Genomic DNA, 20,413 nt, shown 5'->3' on the forward strand with positions numbered 1-20,413 from the left:
TCAAATTCTGCTTCCACCAAATTATAAAGAATATTGTGTTCTATATAATCAATATCAAACAAAGGAAAATATGGATAATTTTTAATTTGGAAGAAATTTCTAGATTTCAGGCTGCAAATATTGCCAAATATCACTTGGTTGTGGCACATTTTCAAGAGGGTGTCTCATGAAAACTGCTTGTCTCCTTCAGCACTTAGAGTACATGCACAGGGGTGGAACTTGGTTTTTCAGATAATGTACAGGCCTGAGAAAATAGTCTTTGCCAGCAAAAGAGGAAGGGAGACACATAGAGACCATGGAAAATAGACCCATTTGTTTTATATTCCCTTTTCATTGCTCAGATCATATATAAGAGATAAATTGTTCATAGTTACTATGCATTTACTGGGCGCCAGATGCTGGGCTGATGGATTTGCATACACCATGTCATTTAATCTTCCTAGCAGTCTTAAGGGGTTTTTCACTAGTACTCTCTAAGCCTTTTATAAATGGAGAAACTTGGACATGGAGACGTTACATAACTCCCTCAAGGTGACCTGCTGGCAAGTGGAGGAGCAGATTTTAGTTTTTAAAACTCTTGTAAATTCAGTCTATAAATCACCAGGCCTTTGGAAGGGTAATTTTTTCTATACTGTTTACTACAGACTCTGCAGTACAGGAAAAAAATGATGTCTGTCCTCCATTAGATAAATAAGCAATTACATTCTGCTTGCTATGTGCTAAGCACTCTTCTAAATACTTTACATACCAGATCTACTGGGTGATCACTGTATGAATCCCCATTTTGCAGGTGAGGAAACTGAGATTTAGAGATTACTACCTGGGATCCAGTGGAGGATGTGGTGGTCGTTCAAGCCCAGGTAGTCTAGCTCCAGAGCAAACTCTTAGTCACTGTGCTATGTTAGTTCTCACATAGGTTGGGGAGGAAAATTTAAACCCCACAATTTTTTAAAAAGCAAACATGAAATTATTATTTTTTTCAAGATCAGATGAGATTGGTTGCATTCAGGGTGGTATGGCCATAGACTGAAATTCTTATTTTTAAGAGCAAAATTATGAGACAAACATGACTTTTCATGTATTCAATGCCTAAATTTTATCTTAGAGTTTTAAAGACATGAATAACAAGTATGGATTGGAGTAGTTAGAAAAAATCTTCAAGGATGAGTTGGGTCCAGAAGTGGGGGTAGAATTTGTATAGAACCAAGGAGAATGGAATTTCCCTTAGGTTCACTCAGATGATCAACTTCAGTCATGCCACAGAGACACAGATTGGTTTTCCAAACAGTGTATTATGATCAACTGACTTATAAATAAATATCATATTTTAACTTAATAGCTTATGAAGATGAGTAGGAGGAGTCTAGTTTATTTAGTCCTTGAAAAGTCAGGGAAAGAAGTTTAGGCTTTTAATGTTAGGTAAGTAAGACTTCAAATAGTAAAAAAAAAAAAAAAAAAAAATAGAGTTTTGGAAAGGGGATTAACATGATAAAACAGTATTTGCATAGCACAAATCTGGAATTATATGGAGCCATTAGAAAAGCAGGACATGGAATTATAGAATCCTGGAGTCTAGGTATTAGGTAGAAAAGGCAGGGGTTAGGGAGATGATATTGGAAAAGAAGTGGAATTGAACCCCATAGAGAAACTTTGAGAGAACAATGGCTGAACTGCTAGCTGACTGGACATGAAGGATAAAGGGGGAATATGTATTCTAGAAATATCATTCTCAGTTTATGCCCCCCCCACTTCTCTCTCTTTGTGTCTCTCCCTATCTCTATCTCTGTCTCTCCTTCCCAAGACCCTCCAAGCTCCTCCACAGATCAGTTATTTTATTGGGATTAGGGGCCACTAGTTAGGAATTACTGTTTTTGTCTAAGAACTTGAGGTTTTTCAAATGATTTGGAAAATGTTTTTTTTTCTTTGAGTGGGGAGATCAGTTTCATAGTCTCAGTAATATGATGTCTGTTCTGTTTAAATAAATAAATTTGACCATTCTGCGTGGTTTCATACATGTACTTTTTAAGGGCTTTTCTAATTAATAACAAAATTACAGCACAATATAACAAAGAATACCAATCTGTTATCTTACCCAGTGTTAACTCTAAAGAACCCTCACTGAACTCAACTGAGCCTTCCTTCCTTGTCTGGGCAAACACCTGGAGGGGGAAAGGGGTTTATGATTCTCTAAAGATAACAGTATCTCTAGATCTTAAACTTTCTCCCCAGGATGAGGTAGAGGGAGTGAAAATATAAGTGTGAAGTACATAGCTTCATCTTGGCCCTTAAGCGATGGGTATTTTTCCTACTTATTTTAACATTGTGTGAGCTTTTAGAAATTCTTCTAAGTTCTCAGTATTTATCATGGAACTTAGTGTTTCAACGTTCTTTTTGGTCTTTCCTTCTCCTTAACATATATTCCTCTCAAAGCCTCCTCCCGAGTCCCTTAGTAATGTGTACACCAAGATTTAGCTAAGATACTCAATTACATACGATTTTTTAAAATAAATTTTAATAAATATGCAACCAAAGGTGTCAACAATATATTTTTTTTCCTAAGCCTGTTTTCTATTTGACCTGTGAGTGGTTTACTTTAACACTGGACATATGATTATTTCTTATTGGTAAAATTAGAAAGCTTTATTAAATTGAACAAAAATCTTAAAAAAGTATAATCAGAAGGTGTGAATGGAATTGGTTTGGCTTAAGAAATATATAATATCTTTATCTCACAACCTGACTGTAATTTAATGCTCTTAAAATACTTTACCTATTTCTAAATCAATAGTATTATAAATGCCTTTCTCCACTTTTCTGTTCTAAATCAGCTGAATCACTAAGCCCACCCAATGTTTTCTAAATTGCTTACCGTATTTCTCCTATCAGGATATATAAGCATTGTTTGTTAGTCCATGTTTACTCTGTCTCTTACACTGCACTGCAAGTCCAGAAATCATCTCTTTTGAGGTTACTGTATATTATTAGAACCAAGTGCATACTGGACTCTTAATACTTCATGAAGAATGAATTGATGTCATATGAATTTTGCTAAATACTACTTTTATATTTTTTCCTTGATCTTCCTATTGCATTAAAATACATCTTCTTTCAAGTCTTTTAATTGGAAAAGTGTTATTTTTAATTTAAATAGAAGTTATTTAGCTATAAAATATTTTTTAAAATATTTTTCTATGGAATTAAATATTAAGAGATTATACCAGAAGACAAATTTTAGCAGTGTATTTTTCAGAAATTATTTCAAGGTCACAGACCACCTAAAAAGAACCTATTTTAGTATAACATCGCAATTAAAAGAATGTTATCTGTGACCAGTATGCAGATCATGAAAACTATTGGGGCTTGTCAGTTACTTTTGTTTGCAGTTAGGATCAGTGATGCGATTAATCATGGGGATTTTTGCTTCCAGGTTGTCATCCCATGCTCATATTTGAGTTATAAGGCACTATTTCAATTTTTTCTAACTTTTGTCTTCTTATACTAACTATAATTGTGAACGTCTGTGTAGTATTTGCTGTATAAGTAAAGGTTTTCCCCAAACCAAGGGATGCTAGGTTTTAGATTAAGAGTTTTTCTTTCTAAAATCAAGTTATTTGTAAATTTTAGAAACTCTGCATGAATATTTAAAAATTGTGTCACCTTAATACCAGGAAATTGCTAAAAGCCCTCATCCTGATATAATGTCTCACGCTTCATCTTTTATGGACATGATCTAATGTGAGGACAGCAATCTGCAGGATAAGTGTCATTACTCCTGTTTTACAGGAAAAGCAGGAAATGACCCCAGAATGACCATGTCGTGGCTACTTGCCTTCAGGTTTCTTTTCTTTCCACTGTTCCTCAGTTCTCAAGTAGGCAGTTGAATACTGTTGGGATTTCAAGAAGAAAGCTGTAGACTAGAGATACAGTGATAAATTTATTCGTGATAAATTTACACAAATTCAACATTTTTTTTTTTTTTTTTTTACCAAAAGCGTGATTTTTAATAGAACTGTTGAAATGATTTCTAAGTGTGGGACACTGGCAGTATTGCACGAGCATTATTAGCAGTTTTGCCGTATTTACCCTTACCTGTTTCATAGGAATAGGAATTTCTCTAATGTCTCAAGAATTCCTGGATTCCTGAGACAGGATTCCAGAAGAGATTTCTCTTTTACCTGTGTATTTTGCATTGTTTATATGAGTGTTATTCAAAGAAATAAAATGCAAGCTGAGTATGTAATTTTAAATTGCCTAATAGCCACATTTTAAAATATATATATAAACATATATATAAAGAAATAGGTGAAATTAATTTTACTTGTATCTTCTATTTAAACTCACATATCCAAAATATTATCATCTCAACATGTAATCAGTGTTATAAAATTGTGATATATTTACATTTTTTTGGTACTAATCTTCAAAATATGGTATATATTTTATACTCATAGCACATCGCAGTTGAGACTAGCCATGTTTCAGATGCTCATTAGCCAGTAGCTAATTGGACAGCATGGGCAGGCCTATGTATTATAAATAGATACAAATAGATCTGGTTACTGGATCTATGACTTATCCAACACTCCCCTGACACAAGGTGTTCCCAGAAATTAACTAGAGGCTTCTTAATGGTAGGAAACAAGTTATTACTTTATATCATCAAAACTGAAAATACAAAAATGTTTTATATTCTATTCCAAATAAATGAAAATGTACCCAACTTACAAAAGTAAATGTTGTACTTTACAGAGAGGAAGGCCCTGGAAAGTATCAAAGAGGGAGTCTTGAAAATCAAAGAAGAACCATCTAAAATACTCTCTGGAAATAAGTTTCAAGACCGGTATTTTGTTTTACGAGATGGGTATCTCTTTCTTTACAAGGATATGAAGGTATTTAATATATGTAGTATTTGAATATGTATATACTTTTGTGTGAGTGTTAACATTCTTATTTCATGCCTCTCAGCCCTCTCTCTTGGAAGTCAAGGCCTCTGGTAAATAAAATGTATAGTAAGCTGATGATTACTTTCAGCCTCTGGGATATGACATTAATGCACCTAGTAACACAGTAAAGAACTCCATATATGGCCTTTCTGAGCACCTCATATTTTTTAGGGCAGAGATTGACTTAAGTTCTAAAGAAAAGTCTAATATGTGTTACATAAACTAGCATATAAATCAGCATCTCAGTCAATAAAATTAAGAGAATGTGTCATGCCTTAAGGGAAAAGTGGCTTGAGTTTAGCAAATGGAAATTAATAAAATGTAGAATAAAAAGGCAAAACTCAAATGTTAAATCTGATTAAAAATTAAATCTGATTAATATATTTCCTATACTCTTGAATGAAACTCATAATATTGTATTTATTAATTGAATCTTACTGATGTATCCCAATATGTTTGAATTCCCTAACAGCTTTTATTAATGAATTGAGGAATGGAGAGAGGACTTAGAGATGAAAAAGAGGGAGTAGGTATAAGAATATCGAACTTAGCATCAGAAAACCTCAAAACCGCCAAGTTGGTTGTGTGAATAAGAATCTTAAACTGTCATCCTCAATTTCTAGATCTGTAATATGATGATGATAGTATGAGTCCTGCATGGCAGATTGTTGTAATGCTTAAATAAGAATATATATAGAAGTTCCTTTTCAACTGTGAAACATATATATATATATATTAGCATGCTCATCAAAACAGCCCACTAAGAATATGAATAGGGAAGTTCCAGTCTGAGAAAAATATATTCATACTACATATATCTGAAAAGGGACTCATTTGCACAATATAAAGAACTCCTCCAAATCAATAATAAAAAGACAACCCAAGAAAAATTGGGGCAAAGTATTGGACAGACATTACAGGAAGGAAGACATAGGAATGGCCAATAAGTGGTTGAACCAAAAGTGCTCAGCATCATTAGTTATCAGGGAAAATGCAAATTAAAACCACAAGATATACCATTAGTACAACTAAAATCATAAGAGTGGCAACATCTAATGTTGACAAGGACGTTGATTAACTAAAACCCTCATCAATAACTGGTGGAAGGGTAAAATCACACAATTACTTTTAGAACTTTTTTGGCAGTTTTTAAAATTAAGTTATTCATACATCTACCCCATAATTCAGCAACTCTATTCCCAGGTATTATATCCACTAAAGCACTTGTTCAAGAATATTCATAAGCAGCTTTATTTATAAAAGCTAAAACCTGTAAACATTCTAAATGCCCATCAATAGGAGAATGATATATTCAGACAATGGAATAATATTCAGCAATAAAAATGAATGAATGCAACCACATGGGTGAATGTTCAAATCCTTGCTGAGCAAAAAAGTTTGACACAAAATAGTACCATATGAGTCTGTCTATAAAAGGTCTAAGAAGAGGCAAAATCATTTATGGTGATGGGAGTCAGAAAGTGTTTGCCTGTGGTGTGGAGAAGGTTTGCTACTGAAGCAAGGAGATAGGGTCAGTAGGGTACTTTCTAGGATGACAGAAATAAATGTTCTCTATCCAGTTTTGGGTGGTGCTTACATGGGTATATACAGTAACATTTCTACTTCCTTGAGATTCAAGCAATATCCAAGCAATTCTTTTAAATGTGGAATGACAGCAGGACCTAAAGATACTTTTTTCCATTGAATTCTAATATTCGCTTGAGTAAGCATTGCTTGCATATTTCACGTGTGTGATGCTTCACTATGTTGTGTTTTGGAGATCTATAAAGAAGGACCAGACTAGTAACATCTATTATTTAATACTGTATTGTTATGAAGGAAGAATTATTAAGCAGCTTTCCAAAGTTCTATAGCCCCACTTAGTTGTGGCTTCTACTGAGCTCTCCGCACACGGACCACTGTCCTGTATGTTCCTCCAGCGGGGAAGCCTCCAGGTGGGCATAAATAAATTTTAGTAGCATCCTACTTAGTGTATCCATTTCATGTTCATGTTCTTCAAGAACAGTGGAATGTCCAGGCAGGGAGCTAACAAAACAGCACTGAATTCCTCAGCCCTTATCCCTCTCTTCAGAGGGCTATATTATATACTGGAAGTCACACTTTGTTACTCCATCTGATAAGCCTAGCAGGGAATCCGTGTGGGTATCAAACGATTGTTATCGTTTATTATCATTTGATATCATTCTTTCTTCACTTTTTTCAGTGCAGGAAGAGTGGAGTTTGCAGAAATAGGCATTTAAGAATTTGGGATTATGAGAGCCAAACACATCACATTTTAAGGTTCATGAACTGTAGGTTTATGTTCATGAAAGGAAATGCTAAACTTCACAGCTGATTATTCTAGCCATCTAGAACTGAATCTGATTTAATTTTGTTTGGTTTTCTTCAATGTGTCACCCATGTTGATCTTCATTAGACTCACTTCCTTCATCCTTGTCCTTCCATTTACATGTTGGTTAATTGTCACTTGTGTAGTTGGATATCTGCTTAGGGTATTTTAAAATCATCATGGACTTTTTAGTCCCATTAAGGAACCTACGCTTCCATTATGTAGCAACAGAAGGTTGCTAGAAACAACTAGTAGCAATAGAAGTGCAGTCATAATGGCCCCAACTAATATATTCAACCCGTTAATCCATAAAAAGCGAGTTCTATACATTTCGCTTTGATTATCGCACTTTATCTTTACAATAATCCTATGAAACTAGTGCTATAGTTATTCCCCCTAGACAGATGAAGAAATGTAGTATACCAAGATATTACATAACTTGCCCAAGATCACTTAGCCTATAAGCGATAGAGTCAGAATTCATTCCCAGGTGTCTATTTCCAAAGATTTTATGCAGGGACTTACTAAAGAAACAATAATTTGTATTATTTTGGCTTGGTGTTATTGCTGATGGAATTTTATTTAAAGAGGATAAGTGTTTTTCATTTTAATAATACCAAATATTTTCAAATATGACACTTTACACAATTCAGGTTTTTTATAATGTTTTTCCCCAAGCTGATGTAAATTTTAAAACCTGCCACAAGGAAGCCTGTTCATGGAGAAGTTATTTTTTTTAAGATGAAATGATTTTGTAATTGAGCTAAAGAATCTCATCCCTTAACAGAATGTTTTTAAGAATTTGTATCTTTTTGAAAGGATCATCCTGCTTAATCTAAAATAATTCACACAAACTGGTAGACAGTAATAGTATCGAGAGCTTGCCTGAAAGACAGTTTCTTTTTTTTGACATTTGAAATTTTTTCCCCACGTTTATTGAAGTATAATTGACAAAAATTGTACTTATTTGTTATACAACGTGATGCTTTTGATATACGTATACACTGTGACATGATTACCACAATCTAAGCTAACATATTCATTACCTCACATAGTTTTGTGTGTGTGTGCACTTGTGGTGAGAACATTTAAGATCTACTCTCTTAGCAAGTTTCAAGTATACAATACAGTACTGTTAACTGTAGTCACCATGCTGTACTTTAGATTTCCAGGACCTATTCATTTTGCATAACTGAAACTTAGTACCCTTTGATCAACACCTTCCCATTTCCCCCACTCCCATCCCCTGGAAACCACCATTCTACTCTCTGCTTCTATGTGAGTTTGACTTTTTTAGATTCTGCGTATAAGTGAGATCATATAGTGTTTGTCAGAAAGATAGTGTTCTTTAAAGACAATGAAGACATTTTATTTTTATCACAGTGACCTCAGGTTATGGAATTATAGTCTAAGTGTTTGAAAGTTGTATTTATGCATCTGTCAGAATCAATTAATGCAACTGATATTTTAATTTGCACATTAAGGCAAGCAGATGAGAGACTTATGGTTTTCCTTTAAACTCAAACTACTGTTATTTTCAACACATGGTGTTATTTTGCTGGTTATTTCTTCATGTTGCTGGTCTTTCCCTTTTAATATTGATGGGCAAGTCACTGGCAATGTTTACTTTTCAAATGATTTTACAGTAAATAATCAATAGTAAAAATCTCCTAGCTTATTTGAATAAAGATTTGGCTCTGGTTTGACAGTTGCCCTTAATATATGTGTGCTTGTACATATTTAGAAAATGATTTACTGAGAAGGGAGTAGAAATTACAAATTGAAAAGTGTATTTAAAGAGACTGTGTGTTAATTAGAGATAATTTATGAGTGCTCATTAACAACAAATTAGGGTAATACACAGGGGAAGATATATTTTGTTTTGAGAGTTTTCCCTGCACAGAAAATGTTAATTAAAATGTTTTCAGACTTGATTTACATAAAAGGTGAGAAGTTTCAAAGAATATTATCATTACACTGTTAATGGTGTGAAAAAAGCAAATGGGGAGGCAGTGGTCGTTAAAAGTTGCATGCACTAATAAGCAAACTCTTCTTAGTAACAAGAATAATTTTTTTAAGCACACTAATTTAATTGGCTCAGTTAAAAATTTTACTTTGAAATATACTGCCTGTAGCAACATACTATACACTTCATAACATTTCAACTTTTTGAAGAAATACTCCAGAAAGTACACATACCAAAAGAGTTGTAATAAACCAACAGTAAAGTTATAATGCCAAAAGAGATTCCTTTTAATAGAACTTTGTATTAGGATCCTTACAGATCCTATTTATGCTTATTCAGTTTAAAGATTGAAACTGAAAAGGGTTTCTTTCCACCTTGGCTGAACTCATCTTAAATTATGGCATCTGTGTTCTCTTTGGACAGGATAGAATACAAAGTCATGAGCTGGCATGTCCAGAGTGGCTTGGGAATCAGTTGTATTACTTCAGGCTCTCTATGTATTGCCAACAGTATTTCAAAATATAGGCAGTCCTGGGCTTATCAATGCCGTGTATAAATAAGACTACTTAGATCAGGCACAGTGCTTCTCGTTCTTAAATGTGCAGGTCCCCTCTACCGGTACTACTGGAATTGCAGCCTCTCACCTGACCCTGCTGCTGCCTCCATTGGGACCAGCAGTCTAAGCTTTGAGGAGGGACATTAACCTCAGTTGTAATCCGATTGAACCTCTGACAAAGGTATCCAGGAGTCTGTGCTACTATATACACTCCTACGTTCTCCTCTCCTTGACTCTTTCCTATATGGAAAACTTACTGCATTACAAAGCTACCTCACTGTTCCATATCAGACTTCAAGTGTTATTCCTTAACATTCAGTAAAGCAGCAAGCTAAAAAATCAATACCCCAAAACCAAACACATAAACTACCAGAAAATGACCTTAAGAAGAAGAGGCTTACATGAAGAAAACTACAGAACTGCACTGATAGAAATGAAAGAAAATTAATGTAAAGTCTACTAATATTGATCTATGGACTTCCCTGGTGGTGCAGTGGTTAAGAATCCACCTGCCAATGCAGGGGACACAGGTTCGAGCCCTGGTCCAGGAAGATCCCACATGCCGCAGAGCAACTAAGCCCGTGCGCCACAACTACTGAGCCTGCGCGCTAGAGCCCTCGAGCCACAACTACTGAGCCAATGTGCCACAACTACTGAAGCCCGCCTGCCTAGAGCCCGTGCTCTGCAACAAGAGAAGCCACCGCAGTGAGAAGCCTGTGCACAGCAACGAGGAGTAGCCCCTGCTCACCGCAACTAGAGAAAGCCCACGCCCAGCAACGAAAACCCAACGCAGCCAAAAAATAAATTTATATATAAAAAACACAAAAAAACACAAAGTCTACTAATATTGATCCATAGGTTTAATGTAATTCTTTTCAAAATCGCAAAGGGAATTATTTTTAGAACTTGGAAAAAATGATTTGATAACTCACCTCAAAGGGTAAACAGATAAGAGTATTTGCAAACATTTTGGGGGACATAAAAAGTAAAATAATTGTCAGGAATTTCCCATCCAACAATTTATTCATACAGTAAAACTAAAATAGGTTAGATAATATCCTGGCATAAAAATGAACAGATAGCATTGGCAACATAAAGTGAGGTAAAAGATGTAACTGTTTATCATAATTTATTTTTGATAAATATGCCATCATAAATGCATGTCTAAAGAAAGATTTGTTTAATAAATAGGGCTGGGATAATTGTTAACAAAAGTTTTTCAACTTAAATTCTCATCTATACTGTATGTGAAATATATATTCCAGATGGATAAAAGAATTAAAACTTTTAAAATAGCAACCCTTCAAGCTGCATGACCAAGTAATTTAGTATTTATCAGCTATCTGGGAACCCTTTAAACTTGAAGCAATAGCTAAGAGAGTTCAAAAGGAAAGATCAATATATTTGACTTTATAAAAATAATAAAAGTAAACAGTGAGCAATTTGGGTAGACAATTTCATTTAAAAAGATAAGGCAATTGCCTATTTGCTATATAAAGAATGAATGTCAATAAGTAAATAAGTAAATTTTTGACCAAATCAAAACTGAAAATCACTAGTGAATACAGGAATATGTGTTTAACTGTAAGTAAATGTACCCTATCCATTTTGCCAAAATCTTAATCATGTTCCTAGCCTTTGACCCAGTGATTCCATTTCAAGAAATATAGCCATACAGGGGAAAAAATCCAAAATATTTTTAAAATTATGTACCATGATAATAGCAAAATTATTGATAAGGGTGATTTAGTAGTAAATTCACCATGTAAATTCCAGGCCTTATCATCACCACCACACAGAACACTGGTCACCAAAGCATGATTCCTGATCTTCCTGCTTGCTTTCTTCTCTATATTTCCTCTATATATTCTCCTAACCTGTTTTCTCCGTGGAAACCAATTTTTAATTTTATAAACATATTTTCCACCCTTTTCATCTTTGACTTCTTTCACAAAGAAAAGACTTATTGTAATAGTTTAACATTTATAGAACTTAGGACTTATTTGAGCTACATATTTGCTAAATGGGCTTTTGTGCATTGTCCTAGAGTTCTAATAAATTGTCTATCTTTCTATTTCTATGAAGCAATGTGCTCTAAATTTGTAATACTAATAATTGTAATTTGCTGTGCACTCAGTATATGGCCAATTATTGGACTAAACCCTTTAAAGGCACTTTTCTTGTTTAATCTCTACAATAACCCTTCACAGTAACCCTTTACTTTCTCATTTAATCTCCATAATAACCATGTGAGGTAGTTGATGTGTTTATTATCCCCATTTACAAACAAGAAATGAGAGCAGAGAGCAGTAATGTGAGGTCATGAGCTGGTAAGTAGCAAGTCAGATTTGCACCCAGGTCTCTGATCCCCTTAGTTATAACTGCTATCTGCCTACCAGATTGAAAAAAAGAGACTTCCTTGAAAATCTTTAGGATGTGGGGAAAGCTTGTTTTAATTATTATTTCCATGGCTATTATCTTTATAAAATCTATTGCAGTCTATCCAGGAATAAATAATAAAATGTTTATGGTTTGATATTAAAATTTTAAATTAGAGTATACTTAAGTTTTGCCTCTGTCAGATAACTTTCCTAATGGTTCAAGGATTTAAATTTTTTTAATATTAATCAGATAAATATGTTGGGATGTATATGGAGAATATATAATTGATCTAGAGCAAATGTAAATTCTTTTTTTATAGTCTACTTTCATGATTAGTGAAAATTTTCATTAATAGGGATATTTGAGATAGTTCAGTCTAGCCCTATATAGTTTTGTAGTTCTGAAATCCAAAAAGTACAGAAAATCATAACTCATTTGGTGGAAAAATCTGATCTAAACCAACATGAAGATATTTTAGTCCATTCAGGCTGCTATAACAAAGTGCCATAGACTGGGTGGCTTATAAATAACAGAAATTGATTTCTCACACTTCTGGAGGCTGGGAGTCTGAGATCAGGGTGCCAGTGTGGTCAGGTTCTAGTGAAGATCTTCTTCACTAGAAGAATTGTACTGCCTACTTCTCGTATCCTCCCATGGCAGAAAGAGGGTGAGCTAGCTTTCTCGCCTCTTTTAAAAGGGCACTAATCCTATTCATGAGGGCTCCAATCTCATGACCTAATTACCGCCCAAAGCTACTACCTCCAAATACTTTCACATTGGGGATTATATTTCAATTTGGGGGAATACAAACATTCAGTCCATAACAACATTTATGACCTTTACTTATTCATACTGTATGAAATGTCATGCATTTTTGTAGAGAAATATGAATATATTTGAATATAGGGTGCTGCCCCAGACAACACTGGTGGTATCATGGAGTTACAAAATATATTGCACATGTATTTTTTAAATATGAAAAATTGAAAAATTATCAGTTCTCATATACATCTGGTCCCAAGTGTTTTGAATAAGGAATTATTGTATGTGTGTGTTTGTATATACATATACACACATATGTAATCATACATATGTATCCAGATTTATTTAAATTTATAACATGGTAATCAAAACAATCTTCATTTACTAAAAATTTGGTATAACATTCATGAAACATTGGAGAAAGTAAACATTCTAAACTTTATTCTTAATACTTAAGGAAAATAGAAGGATACTGATAAAATCTGTTTAATTACAAATTATCTTGTTTTCCTTTACAGAGTAGTAAACCTGACAAAATGTTTCCTCTCAGTTCAATGAAGTTTTATCTTGGAGTAAAAAAGAAGATGAAGCCTCCAACAAGGTAAAGCTTGGAAGGGAAGAGTTGTTGAAAAAGTTACAGGAAAGTATGTCTGTTCAAGGACTTAGGGATCAGTGGCATTAGTCTAACTTGTTATAAGTTAAGCTTTAGAAAGATTCCGTAAGTTGCCACAGACATGTGTCAGGGGACCTATGGCAGATCAAGGGAACCTGTGTGGGTGGATAAGGAGGGATGATGATGTTCCCGCTCAAGTCAAGCTCCTGGGTGATTGCATCTCCTCTGTGTAGAACAAGAAATCCCCAGAAGGCCCTGTCTGCTGGGAAGCACATGGGTTTCTCCACGTCCCATTCCTTGCTCAGTCACAGCCTAGCAATTTAAGGAATGTTCCAAACAGGTCTACCCAAAGGAAGACAAATGCTGCCCTCCAGCCTCCGTGGCTTTTAGAACATCTTGGTCCCGGCTCTATAATTTGCCCCCTTCGTTTTGCTGAGTTTGGTAATAAACCCACAGCACACAGATGGTTGAGAGGAAGTGGACCCTTCTTAAATATTATGTTTCTCATTAGCACTTGAATCAACCCAACATTCGAGTTATACCACACTTTCTCATCACGGATTACTTTGATTAGCTAATTAATGTTTGCACTAATACTTTTAATATCATGAAGTGTCATTTTAATGAACTGCATATGATTCAGATTCTATCACTGAAAATGTCCTCACATTTGCCTCTGTGCTTAATTTCTAAGCCCAGCACATATATCTGTGTTGTGACTGGCACATTCTTTAAAATTTCTCACAGTATCAATAAGTAAATATATATATTATCTTATTTTGGCCATTTTCCTAGACATCTGTCCTTACTCAGCCCCAAATATCCTGTGAGAGATTTCCCCCACTGCCGCATAACATCACGAGACCCTTTCCCCCTGTGTCCTTCAGTGTATTTAAATTTGTAGCCAAATCCCTCAACATCTATCCTTTACCTCTAGATAAATCATACCCAGTGAATCATCACTTGTGGGTATCAATTCTGTTATGCATTCCCACCATTAAATATTACCCCTTAACATCTAATCCTGTGTATTATCTTGTAAAATGAATCATTTTTAATATGTATGCATTTTTTTTTTTCCCCATGCGATGCAGTTGGGGATTGACGGCATATTCTGAAAAACATCTCTGGTAAGTTAACAGCCAGCAGGTTTTGGATTTGATATATTGATGATACACGATTAGTAAACGAATAACGATATTATTTGGCAGATAGATCTAGAGACAGGAAATGTTTCTTCTAAGTGAAGTTAAAATCTTTTCTAAATACTTTGAGCCTAAGAAGAGGAAAGTAGATTTGCTTCAGGGTTTACATCTATTTCAGTCTCATGTATCCTATTTGCCAATGCCTCTAAAGAGAAGCTACACATGATTTCTTCCTACTTATTATGTAAATGCGGAATCTCTGGTTTTATGGGATAAGCAGGCAAAACGCAGTTTTAAATAAAGGATAATAAGTCACCAAAATGCAGAGTTAAAAAAAAAAAAATCTTAGTTTCAAACCTGTTCTTTCCATAGAGGTACTTTTTCCCATTGATGTCACCAGGATCTAGCCACTCTCCATAGAGATTGGACTAGATGTCGCCTTCTCCCTTACCAACCTGTGTCTAATCAATCCCTAAGCCATACCACACCTGCCTCTTAATTATCTCTCTGACCTGCCCTCTATCCTTAAAGCCTTAATTCATCTGCCTGGATTATTCCAGGAGTCCTAAGTGCTCTTCATGCCTCTGACTTTGCTTTTGGTTTCTGGTACATTCTCCACCCAGCACCAACGAGATTTTCTAAACTGTATCATGTTTCTCTTCTGCTTTAAAACTCTTCTGTGAATCCTAAACCTACAGGATAAAGTACAGGATTGCTGGCACAGCACACAAGGCCCTTTAACATGAAGCTCCATCAACTGCATCTCCCACGACTTTCCCTCGTTTACTTAATGATAAAATAATAATCTGTCTTAATTCATCATACATGCCTTGCTGCTTCATGTCATATATTTAATATATGGGGTCCCTTTATTGAACCTTCTTCCATAGTATGTGCTCCCCCTTCCCTCATCACTTTTATCTTCTTCCTGCTGATCTGGCAAACTCAGCTATCATTTATTATTCAAACCATAGCTAAAATGCTCCAAAAGTCTTATCAGATAACTCTCCCCTCTAATCATAGTTTGTTTCTTCTTTGCATCTTCAGTATTTCGTGCACATGGATGCAAAATTTAAATGATTTGTAGAGGGAACAGTTTTCTTGGACATGGTAATGGGAAGGGACACTGTCTTCATGAGAATCTAATGAAAGAAGCAAGGATTATTTTTAGAAGTTTCATTCTAACATTCTTCAAAATTATAGTACAGGAATATAAAAAAATATAATTACATTGAAATGTCCATTATGCCATTCTAACATCAGTTACAAAATTTTCCTCTTATACGAAACAACCTCACCTCATCCCCAAGTGTGTTGTTTCTGTTTTTTCTTTAAACATCATTATTGGAGTATAATTGCTTTACAATGGTATGTTAGTTTCTGTTTTATAACAAAGTGAATCAGTTATACATATACATATGTCCCCATATCTCTTCCTTCTTGCATCTCCCTCCCTCTCACCCTCCCTCTCCCACCCCTCTAGGTGGTCAAAAAGCACGGGGCTGACCTCCCTGGTCTATGCAGCTGCTTCCCACTAGCTATCTATTTTACGTTTGGTAGTGTATATATGTCCATGCCACTCTCTCACTTTGTGCCAGCTTACCCTTCCCCCTCCCCGTATCCTCAAGTCCATTCTCTGGTAGGTCGGTGTCTTTATTCCCGTCTTGCCCTTAGGTTCTTCATGACCATTTCTTTTTTCTTTTTTTTTTTTTTTTTAGATTCGATATATATGTGTTAGCATACGGTATTTGTTTTTCTCTTTCTGACTTACTTCACTCTGTATGACAGACTCTATGTTCATCCACCTCACTACAGATAACTCAATTTCGTTTCTTTTTATGGCTGAGTAATATTCCATTGTATATATGTGCCACATCTTCTTTATCCATTCATCTGTTGATGGACACTTAGGTTGCTTCCATGTCCTGGCTATTGTAAATAGAGCTGCAATGAACATTTTGGTACATGACTCTTTTTGAATTATGGTTTTCTCAGAGTATATGCCCAGTAGTGGGATTGCTGCATTGTATGGTAGTTCTATTTTTAGTTTTTTAAGGAACCTCCATACTGTTCTCCATAGTGGCTGTATGAATTTATATTCCCACCAACAGTGCAAGAGGGTTGGTTCCCTTTTCTCCACACCCTCTCCAGCACTTATTGTTTGTAGATTTTTTGATTATGGCCATTCTGACCCATATGAGATGATAGCTTATTGTAGTTTTGATTTGCATTTCTTTAATGATTAATGATGTTGAGCATTCTTTCATGTGTTTGTCGGCAATCTGTATATATTCTTTGGAGAAATGCCTATTTAGGTCTTCTGCCCATTTCTCGATTGGGTTGTTTCTTTTTTTGATATTGAGCTGCATGAGCTGCTTGTAAATTTTGGAGATTAATCCTTTGTCAGTTGCTTCATTTGCAAACATTTGCTCCCATCCTGAGGGTTGTCTTCTTGTCTTGTTTATGGTTTCCTTTGCTGTTTAAAAGGTGTTAAGTTTCATTAGGTCCCATTTGTTTATGTATGTTTTTATTTCCGTTTCTCTAAGAGGTGGGTCAAAAAGGATCTTGCTGTGATATATGTCATAGAGTGTTCTGCCTATGTTTTCCTCTGAGAGTTTGATAGTGTCCGGCCTTACATTAAGGTCTTTAATCCATTTTGAGTTTATTTTTGTGTATGGTGTTAGGGAGTGTTCTAATTTCATTCTTTAACATGGAGCTGTCTAGTTTTCCCAACACCACTTATTGAAGAGGCTGTCTTTTATCCACTGAATATGCTTGCCTCCTTTATCAAAGATAAGGTGACCATATGTGCGTGGGTTTATCTCTGAGCTTTCTATCCTGTTCCATTGATCTATATTTCTGTTTTTGTGCCAGTACCATACTGTCTTGATTAGTGTAGCTTTGTAGTATTGTCTGAAGTCAGGGAGCCTGATTCCTCCAGCTCCGATTTTCTTTCTCAAGATTGCTTTGACTATTCAGGGTCTTTCGTGTTTCCATACAAATTGTGAAATTTTTTGTTCTAGTTCTGTGAAAAATGCCAGTGGTAGTTTGATAGGGATTGCATTGAATCTGTAGATTGCTTTGGGTAGTATAATCATTTTCACAATGTAGATTCTTCCAAGCCAAGAACATGGTATATCTCTCCATCTATTTGTATCATCTTTAATTTCTTTCATCAGTGTCTTATAATTTTCTGCATACAGGTCTTTTGTCTCCCTAGGTAGGTTTACTCCTAGATATTTTATTCTTTGTATTGCAGTGGTAAATGGGAGTGTTTTCTTAATTTCACTTTCAGATTTTTCATCATTAGTGTATAAGAATGCAAGAGATTTCTGTGCATTAATTTCGTATCCTGCTACTTTACCAAATTCATTGATGAGCTCTAGTAGTTTTCTGGTAGCATCTTTAGGATTCTCTATGTATAGTATCATGTCATCTGCAAACAGTGACAGCTTTACTTCTTTTCCAATTTGTATTCCTGTTATTTATTTTTCCTCTATGATTGCTGCGGCTAGAACTTCCAAAACTATGTTGAATAATAGTGGTGAGAGTGGGCAACCTTGTCTTGTTCCTGATCTTAGTGGAATTGGTTTCAGTTTTTCACCATTGAGGACGATGTTGTCTGTGGGTTTGTCATATATGTCCTTTATTATGTTGAGGAAAGTTCCCTCTCTGCCTACTTTCTGGAGGGTTTTTATCATAAATGGGTGTTGACTTTTTTTGAAAGCTTTCTCTGCATCTATTGAGATGATCATATGGTTTTTCTCCTTCAATTTGTTAATATGGTATATCACATTGATTGATTTGCATATATTGAAGAATCCTTGCATTCCTGGGATAGACCCCACTTGATCATGGTGTATGATCCTTTAAATGTGCTGTTGGATTCTGTTTGCTAGTATTTTGTTGAGGATTTTTGCATCTATGTTCATCAGTGACATTGGTCTGTAATTTTCTTTTTTTGTAGTATCTTTGTCTGGTTTTGGTATCAGGGTGATGGTGGCCTCATAGAATGAGTTTGGGAGTGTTCCTTCCTCTGCAATTTTTTGGAAGAGTTTGAGAAGGATGGGTGTTAACTCTTCTCTAAATGTTTGATAGAATTCACCTGTGAAGCCATCTGGTCCTGGACTTTTGTTTGTTGGAAGATTTTTAATCACAGGTTCAATTTCATTACTTGAGATTGGTCTGTTCATATTTTCTGTTTCTTTCTGTTTCAGTCTTGGAAGGTTATACCTTTCTAAGAATTTGTCCATTTCTTCCAGGTTGTCCATTTTATTGGCATAGAGTTGCATGTAGTAGTCTCTTTGGATGCTTTGTATTTCTGCAGTGTCTGTTGTAACTTCTCCTTTTTCATTTCTAATTTTATTGATTTGAGTCCTGTCCCTCTTTTTCTTGATGAGTCTGGCTAATGGTTTATCAATTTTGTTTATCTTCTCAAAGAACCAGCTTTTAGTTTTATTAATCCTTGCTATTCTTTTCTTTGTTTCTATTTCAGTTATTTCTGCTCTGTTCTTTATGATTTCTTTCCTTCTGCTAACTTTGGGTTTGGTTTATTCTTCTTTCTCCAGTTCCTTTAGGTGTAAGGTTAGATTATTTATTTGAGATTTTTCTTGTTTCTTGAGATAGGCTTGTATAGCTATAAACTTCCCTCTTAGAACTGCTTTTGCTGCATCCCATAGGTTTTGGATTGTCGTGTTTTGTCATTTGTCTCTAGCTATTTTTCGATTTCCTTTTTGATTTCTTCAGCGATCTCTTGGTTATTTAGTAATGTAGTGTTTAGCCTCCATGTTTTTGTGTTTTTTACGTTTTTTTCCTTGTAATTCATTTCTAATCTCATAGCGTTGTGGTCAGAAAAGATGCTTGATATGATTTCAATTTTCCTAAATTTACTGAGGTTTGATTTGTGACCCAAGGTGTGATCTATCCTGGAGAATGTTCTGTGCACACTTGAGAAAAAGTGTAATCTGCTGCTTTGGGGTGGAATGTCCCATAAATATCAAATAAAGCTATCTAGTCTCTCATGTCATTTAAAGCTTCTCTTTCCTTATTTATTTTCATTTTGGATGGCCTGTCCATTGGTGTAAGTGAGGTGTTAAAGTCCCCCAATATTATTCTGTTATTGTCGATTTTCTCTTTTACAGCTGTTAGCAGTTGCCTTATGTATTGAGGTGCTCCTATGTTGGGTACATATATATTTATAATTGTTATATCTTCTTCTTGGATTGATCCCTTGATCATAATGTATTGTCCTTCCTTGTCTCTTGTAACATTCTTTATTTTAAAGTCTATTTTATCTGATATGAGTATTGCTAATCCAGCTTTCTTTTTATTTCCATTTGCATGGAATATCTTTTTCCATCCCCTCACTTTCAGTCTGTATGTGTCCCTAGGTCTGAAGTGGGTCTCTTGTAGACAGCATATAGATGGGTCTTGGTTTTGTATCCATTCAGAAAGCCTGTGTCTTTTGGTTGGAGCATTTAATCCATTTACGTTTAAGGTAATTATCGATATGTATGTTCCTATGACCGTTTTCTTAATTGTTCAGGGTGTGTTTTTGTAGGTCCTCTTCTTCTCTTGTGTTTCCCACTTAGAGAAGTTCCTTTGCCATTTGTTGTAGAGCTGGTTTGGTGGTCCTGAATTCTCTCAGCTTTTGCTTGTCTGTAAAACTTTTGATTTCTCCATCAAATCTGAGTGAG

The 20,413-nt window shown here is 35.0% G+C and overlaps 1 protein-coding gene across 10 annotated transcripts in view; it reads left to right on the forward strand.

The window, feature by feature from the left end:
• ARAP2 (ArfGAP with RhoGAP domain, ankyrin repeat and PH domain 2) overlaps positions 1–20,413 on the forward strand; it is a 211,959-nt gene that overhangs the window by 166,753 nt on the left and 24,793 nt on the right. For all 10 annotated transcript variants that reach the window (XM_057547413.1, XM_028165607.2, XM_028165610.2 and 7 more), the window contains 3 exons: positions 4,750–4,889; positions 13,478–13,560; positions 14,667–14,702. In XM_057547413.1, the coding sequence (XP_057403396.1) occupies positions 4,750–4,889; positions 13,478–13,560; positions 14,667–14,702 (259 nt within the window). The remainder of the gene's footprint in view (positions 1–4,749; positions 4,890–13,477; positions 13,561–14,666; positions 14,703–20,413) is intronic.

Source organism: Balaenoptera acutorostrata, chromosome 5 (genome assembly GCF_949987535.1).
Source record: "Balaenoptera acutorostrata chromosome 5, mBalAcu1.1, whole genome shotgun sequence".
NCBI lineage: Eukaryota > Metazoa > Chordata > Mammalia > Artiodactyla > Balaenopteridae > Balaenoptera > Balaenoptera acutorostrata.